The sequence below is a fragment of the Notolabrus celidotus genome, unplaced genomic scaffold (assembly GCF_009762535.1).
Source record: "Notolabrus celidotus isolate fNotCel1 unplaced genomic scaffold, fNotCel1.pri scaffold_204_arrow_ctg1, whole genome shotgun sequence".
Lineage (NCBI taxonomy): Eukaryota > Metazoa > Chordata > Actinopteri > Labriformes > Labridae > Notolabrus > Notolabrus celidotus.
Window position 1 is genome coordinate 88,490 of NW_023260059.1, and position 7,556 is coordinate 96,045.

Below are 7,556 nucleotides of genomic sequence, written 5' to 3' on the forward strand. Positions count from 1 at the left end.
TCACTTCCTGTCTCTCTCTCTAAAGCCCCAGCTGAATCTCAGATGCCTGTTGTTGACGGTGCACTGTTGCTTTCTGCCGAAGAGCCCCCTCACAATATGACAGAGACATCTTTAACAAACCCGTTACCTCACCCTGAGACTGATCAGCTTCTTGCTGCCCAATCAGGTCAGTTTGTCCACTCAGCATTCAGTCAAATCGAGCCAACTTCCTCTGCATCATTCACACCAGATTTACCGCCTCAAACAGAGACAGATCCGTTGCAGTCGGAGTTGCTTGACCTCGAGTTGGGTTCATCCGTGGTTTTGTGGCCTTCCTCTCATCCAGCCGGTCCGTCAGTTAGTCAGTTCTTGGTTAATTCTGACCAGAGAGATTTAGGAAACACTGATACTCTGCCAGATGACTTTGAAATTGGCTTTACGTCTCTGGCAACAGCTGGCACTCCAGCCTCTGAAGGCCTCCTCCGGGCTTTAAAAGATGGAACCCAGCGTTCTCACTCTGCTTCTTTATCTGCCAGTCCTTCTTCTTCAAATCCCTTCCTGTCAACTCAGCGCCCCCTTCCCCATCACGCTGACAACATCCTGCAAGTTGCCAGGGCGACTGAACAGATGTTAGGAGAGGAAGCTGCGATGCCTCCCTCATCATCATCCTCCTCCCCTAATCCTTCAGCTGAGCACTCCCCTCTCTTAGCTGAAACATCTTTATCAATTTCACAAGACAGACATAATTCCAGCTTGACCTTTAACAGGGATCCACAGAGACTGCAGCAAACACTCTCTCATTTGCAAAGCAATAACCGATTGGTCACAAACATCCCCGTTGTTCCCCGCAATAACTCGAGGGGCTCACTGGGACTCCTCAGGCATGATGATGCGTTTAATCACCCCACTTCACCTTTCTCAAATCGCTCTGCCATGGCAACATCCCAGATGCTGGGCCCAAGTGAAAACCTCGGCCCCACAACCCCCGTGCACGCTTTTCACACGACACAAATGAACATTGAACACCCCCACCGTCTGTTTTTGGACGTAAGCGATGACCCAAACAAGAGAGAGATGCAAAGTGCAGAGCTGCAGCAGCAATCATCCCACGTTGTTCCTCTTCCCTCCCTCCTCTTCCCTCTCTCACCTTCCAGTTTGCCGTCTTTTTCTCTTCCAACAACATCCACACCACCTTTTCCCTCTCCAAAACTCTCTCCCATCCATCCTGTGACCCCTCCCTCCATGACTGTCTCCTCTGTTCCCCTCTCATCCCTCAATGTCCCTTCTCTCGCCTCCCTCCGCCCAAGCTGGGTGGCATTGCCAGCGGGGCCTGCCAGCATTGAAGAGGTAGAAATTGGCTCCTCGTCGTCCATTTGGCCGACTGCTGGATTCCACCAGCCCACAGAAACCCAAACCCCAATGGACGAGCATTTACAGGCCTTCCAGAGATCCTCCGCAGACTCTGACAGCCAGTCGGCGGAGGCAATCCAGCAGCCGCTACCTCACGACGAAACCTCCACGCTCCCGAATGACAAATTGAAATCCAACCACTCGCAACCTCCTCTTTCTGTCGGGGAGTTTGATGAAGATCAGATTATATCACAGCTGGCGAACGACTCACAAACAGCCAATACTTCCAGGTTTGTGGGTGGTCCAGTTGCGTCGCCTGAGGCAGATCAGACACAGTTGCACGTCTCTGGTTCATTTGACCCTGCAGACGTCGTTCCAAAAATACACACTGCAGATGAACATGTGTCGTCTGCTGAGCTTGTTTCTGCAGACAATAAAACTCAGGATATGATTGTAAATGTTCCAACAAGCCATCAGCTCGATGACAAACCAGAAGCTGCCCTGAGCTCTGAATCATTTCCTGTTAATATACAAACTACCTTTCCAACTTCCAAACCCAGTTATCGTCCTAGCTCTGCGGTTTCTGAACATCCCACTGGTGCTCCAGTTATTTCAAACCCCCTGCTCACTTCTGCCCTCAATACCCCGCCTGCCATTCCTGTGTTAAGACCCCCTATTGACTCCTCTATCGATGCCCTGAGTCAAGACTTCATTTCAGGGCATGGGGAGCTCTCACCTCCTGGGAGTGATAATGACGCTGCAGACTCAAATTATACCTCCAATTCAAAAGCAAGCACAATTTCAACGCCAAGAGACTCGTCTTCAATGCAGAACATGACAAACGGCAAAGGGAGTGAAAATGGTACAGCTCTGTTTGAAAATGGAAGATTGGAAGAATCCCATGGGAGCATGATGGACAGTCAACAAGGGTCAAATTTAACCGATTCAAAGCCTGCCTTGAATTTAAGTCCAAGTGTGTCAAAACACAGTAGGAACCAGAGCTCGGTATTTATGAACGGGGCTTTAAATTCAGACCAAAATTACAGTGATGTCCGACCTTCCCCTACGCCAGCTGTGGTTATCAATCCTCACCATTTTATCACCACAAAGAACTCTCCACTCAAAGCGCTCAGTACGGCCGCCAGCAGCAGCAGCAGCAGCAGCAGCAGCCTGAAAAAGGCCACAGTGCACCCCCTACCTGGATCCCCACATGTGGATTTAGCAGCCGGGCTCGAGCTGCCATGCCAATGTAAACAACGCTTTCATTTTACATGTCTGTGTGGACTATCATCGGGGAACAGTATGTCACGCAGTAACCACAAAACGGTAGATGTAGAGGATGTAAAAAAACAATCATCTGTAATGAGAGTGGCATGCTCTGTCAGAGAATGATCAAAGTAGGCTGTATGAAGTCTTAAAGTTTAGAGGTTCACTTAAGCTTTACGTATGAACTGCATGGTTGAAAGTCAGTGGACACCAATTCCTGGAATTTACCTCATATCTTGGGCTCTTCCATTTGTCCTGGTTTGGGCTACAAAAATCTGTCCATCCATCCATCCATCAATCCGTCCCACTAATCCTGTTCAGGGCAACAGGGAGCTGTAGTTGTCCCTAGTTGTCATTGGGTAGAGGTGAGGTACAACCTGAATAAGTTGCCTGCCAATCACAGGGCTCATTTGGATGAATGCTCTTCCAAATTTGGCTCAAACACTTGGCACACTTCATACTAGCTTTGGTTGCAAGTAGCTGCTTTTGATAGATTGTTGTTGCAACATCTGCTTCATTTTCTTGTCAGCTAACCATGCAGAGTGTTTGACCTGCAAACGTCACACGCCAAAACTCCTACCCAAGATTTTCAGGATGTGACCTAAAGAATAAGATTGAGAACACAAACAGCTGCGTTTGGCTTCCTCCAAAGAGTCAGCCTTAGAGATAGGGTGAGGTGCTCGGACATCCAGTGGGAGGTTTGAGCGGTGACTCCTTTGAAACAAAAGAAGACAGTTGAGGAGGTTCAGGGACTTCATACGGGCGTTTCCCTTTGCAGACTTTGGGGTAGAACCAAACGGCAACCTCTGGTCTTAAAATATGAAGCCCATTGGCATTTCTAGCCCATTTTTGGGGGTGCTGCAGCACCTCTAAATTGAATCCTAGCACCCCTAAAATTTTTACTGTATGTCCTCTTTAACAACCTAGAAAAGTTTCAAAACCAGACAGTACTTGGTTGAAACGTAATATTTTAACAGCAGCTCCACCATGTTTTACATGTTGTGCATTTCAAATGAAAGTCCAAAAAATAACTCCAATGTCAATTTTCTGTATTTTTGGTCCTCACTATAGGGGGCTGGTTTACTCCAGAAACATACATACTGTTTATGTTTATGTTGAGGAGCTGCTGTATCAACATGAGTTGTCTTTCCCCAGAAATTAGAGTTACCATATGTTTCTTATATAATTCCAATCCATTTCTCCTTTAAATTACCTTTTATCAGATTTGATGTTTTAGTCACAGACTTTCCAAAAAAAGTGTAATACTTTTCTTTCACAAATGTGGGAATGAAATTGCATTAAAATGTACAAAGCAGTGAAATGTATCTTGCACCCCTAAACATCTGATCCTAGAACCGCCCCCTGATGAAAACCCACGCGGTTGTGTTAAAAACTGCCCATTTAAGGACATGGCTGACTTGACTGACAGATGGTCACCCTGTAGCTGTTAGCAAAGAGGCTAAAGGCCCACCTCTTTACCTCACAGTAGCTCGACAGACGTTAGGTTGCGTTCAGCATTTACAATATGGCACCCGCCTAAGATTGGCTTGGGTGACAGATACAGGCTGTTTTTGAAGCCGCCTACTATACTAGCAGTACGTACTGATTCGGCCAAAATTCAGTATGTAGCAAGCAGTATGTGAAAAAGAGCAAAATCTGCAGGATGCCAAAACTCCCCGGATGTCGTACTGATTCGGGAAAATTTCTCAGTATGCATCGGACCAGTCTGCCTCATGTACTGTTTCCCATAATGCACGGCTCTCATCCCACTTTTTCTTTTTTCTTCTTTTTTGACGGGTGCAGTGAAAATTATTAAATCACATATAAACCACTTCCTAACTTTTTAAATCATAAGTGATGCTGACGAAGGAGTTTCTCTATCAGCTTGGTCGTTGTTTACTTCCGCTTTCTGAATCCGGAAATCCAGTGACATCTGGCCCAGCATCCTGCAGACCAGATCCAACAGAACAGTCAGAGTACAGACTACCTTCAAACACAGTATGTAGCGAAAACAGCCACAGCCTATGGGTAGAACAGAGCACTCTGGGGCGCTGGTGGCCTAGCGGTCTAAGCGCCCCACATACAGAGGCTACAGTCCTTGTCGCAGGGGTCGCCGGTTTGATTCCCGGCCGGTCGACCGTTTCCTGCATGTCTTCCCCCGCTCACTACTCCCCACATTCCCTGTCTCTCTTCAGCTGCCCTATAAAATAAAGGCAAAAAGGCCAAAAATATAACTTAAAAAAAAAAAAGAACAGAGCACTCTGGAGGGTTTATATATACCGTCTGGCCTGGGAATGCCTCAGAATTCCCAAGGTGGAGTTTCTGGAGAGAGGGATGTCTGGGTTGACTTGCTGCCATGACCTTACCCCTGATAAATGGAAGATAATGGATGGATGGTTGGATGGATGGATATTCAACTCACTTCCCCTTGTTCCTTTCATTAACAATTCATCTTACAGTGAAGGACCCAAGATGTCAGTCCACCTTTCACAGAAAGAGTTGACACAGCATTTTTGGCCTGAATGTGAGTTTCAAACATTGATGCACTCAGATAGGAACATGGATAAAAACTTGGTGATGGTTTTCAGAGTTTGGCGTGAAGTAACCGAACAGTCTGCCCTTAAAGGTGACATATCACGCCTTTTTCCTCAATATATATTGGTCTAAGAGGTCCCCAAAACATGTCTTTAAAGTTTATGCTCAAAAAAACACTTTGAAATCAGATTTTGGTCTGCCTGAAAAAACCCTCTTCTTCAGTCCTCCTCAGAACACTCTGTTTTCTCTCTGACCACGCCCCCTCAGGAAGTGGGTGTGTCCTCGGCTCTCCAGCACGTTGATCTAATGTTTACATGTTGGCTGAATATACACGGCTGCTCAGAGATCACGTTACTTCAACCCTCTGAATCTGATCCTGAATCTGATCCTGACGGAGAGGCGCCTGCAGCAGGACCTTTCTGAAGGATTGGTCATAGATTTAGTGTTTCTTGTTGTTTCATTTGTCAGTATGTCGACGTGTGTCTTGGTACACAGCTACAGCTATGAACATGTAGCTATGTGGCTATGCTAACTAGCGCTAGCACTTATCCTTGATAAATAAAAATCCTCCACTAGATCTTCAAATCTGCAGACGTGGGGAGTAAAACCAACCTCTACCAGAAAGGCAGCGGGACCTTTTCTGAAGGATTGGTCACAGATTTAGTGTTTCTTGTTGTTTTATTTGTCAGTATGTCGACGTGTGTCTTGGTACACAGCTACAGCTACAGCTATGAACATGTAGCTATGTGGCTATGCTAACTAGTGCACTAGCACTTATCCATGATCAAATAAAAATCATCCACTAGATCTTCAAATCTGCAGACGTGGGGAGTAAAACTGACCTTTGTGTTTATTAAGACAGCCTACAACTAGCATGCCTCCCTCCTAAGCTCCTTGTTAGCACACATGTGTGCAGGTAATGAAAAACAGAGGAGGGGTTGAGTTGCATTTTATACAGTCTATGGGCTGAACAAGCTCTGAGCTCTGACTTCCTGTTACAGACCGGATGGCGTTGTGACGTATGAAAAACACTGAAAACTGAAACGGCTGGTTTCAGCACACATTTACAGAAAGGTGGAGAAATCAGAACAGGGACAGAATGGATTCTTTTCATTCTCGGGGGGTTTGTAGACAGGGACACAGATTTCAGGTAGAGAACCATTAAAAAGTCCAATTTGCATGATATGTCACCTTTAAATCAACCTCATCCAACACTTCATGGATGAACTGGAAGCCCACGATGATCCAAAGCAGTAACACTCAGGTGTCCACAGACTTTCAGCCTTGTGTGTGAAATCTGATTCATATCTTATGATTGATTTAACAGATAATGCCACTTTTAATCTGAAAACACGAGATTTTAAGACTGAATACACGACGAGATTACCTGTGATGGTGGTTGGGATTGGTTATGTAGTATCAGAATTGATGTTTCATCTGTTATTAGACTGTAGTGGTAGAAATAAATGGATGTAAATGCATCAGAACGGTGAACTGGTGGGATTCCTGGAGGTGTAAGGTGGTGATCAGACACTGAGTCTAGTCGTCTCTTTAGATGGTAGCGTTTGACTCGTACTTGTAGTTTCAATCAGATGTTTTTGGTGCATTTTGTTCTCCAATCATCACGTTAACATTTCACTCTACTCGTTCTCTTTTATGCTCTGGAGCTATATTTATCTCTTTATTCCCTTCTGTGGTTTTTAAGTTGATCCAGCTTCTTGGTAGAGATGTCCTGCTGAGCTGCCGGAGTAAATAATTCATACCTCATGTTTTCCACTCCGCTCTCTGAAACTCTGAGAGATATTTAAGTTAAAAATCCCTCAGCCAGCAGCATCTCCCACCAGACCGTCTGCTGACCATTCAGCAGCGTTTACTAACGTCTGCCGGTACCGGAGCGACACCTAGGGGCCGGCGTGAAGCGTAGCAGGAGAGCAGGGAGCCATGAGGAGGCCTCATCACAGAGGTTTACATTAAAGAGGAATTATGACTTTTTGAGGACAAAATCAGAAAAATAAAGGATTAAAATCAGAAAATGTATCATTTTAAGAAGAGTTGCATGATTTTTTTTTTGTTTTTTAATTGAATTTGTGAAAATTATCACATATTTAAATCAATGCAACTTTTTTGTGACTTCTTTTAAAACTTAGGACAAATGACTCCAAGGAAGAGAGGACACACAACATAATGTCACCATTTAACCCACTCAATATATTTCAAATGATAAGAACAGGCCACAACACACAGGAAACAAGGCCCCTCCAAAAACAAGGGATACTAAATATTTCAGGGTACTTATATTTTCTGTATTTCATTCTTTCATTCTTTCATTCCTTCTTTCCTGCTGTCCTTCCTACTTTCTTTCTTTCTTTCTTTTCTTTCTTTCTTTTCTTTCTTTCTTTCTTTCTTTTCCTCTTCTTTCATTGTTT

The 7,556-nt window shown here is 44.9% G+C and overlaps 1 protein-coding gene across 1 annotated transcript in view; it reads left to right on the forward strand.

The window, feature by feature from the left end:
- The window catches only part of LOC117809019 (cell wall protein DAN4-like), a gene marked incomplete at both ends in the record, with an annotated part of 90,973 nt that extends 88,395 nt beyond the window's left edge, over window positions 1–2,578 (forward strand). The window contains 2 exons of the mRNA XM_034678686.1: window positions 1,287–1,619; window positions 2,402–2,578. Coding sequence (XP_034534577.1) covers window positions 1,287–1,619; window positions 2,402–2,578 — 510 coding nt within the window. The remainder of the gene's footprint in view (window positions 1–1,286; window positions 1,620–2,401) is intronic.
- Between the last annotated feature and the right edge of the window lie 4,978 nt (window positions 2,579–7,556).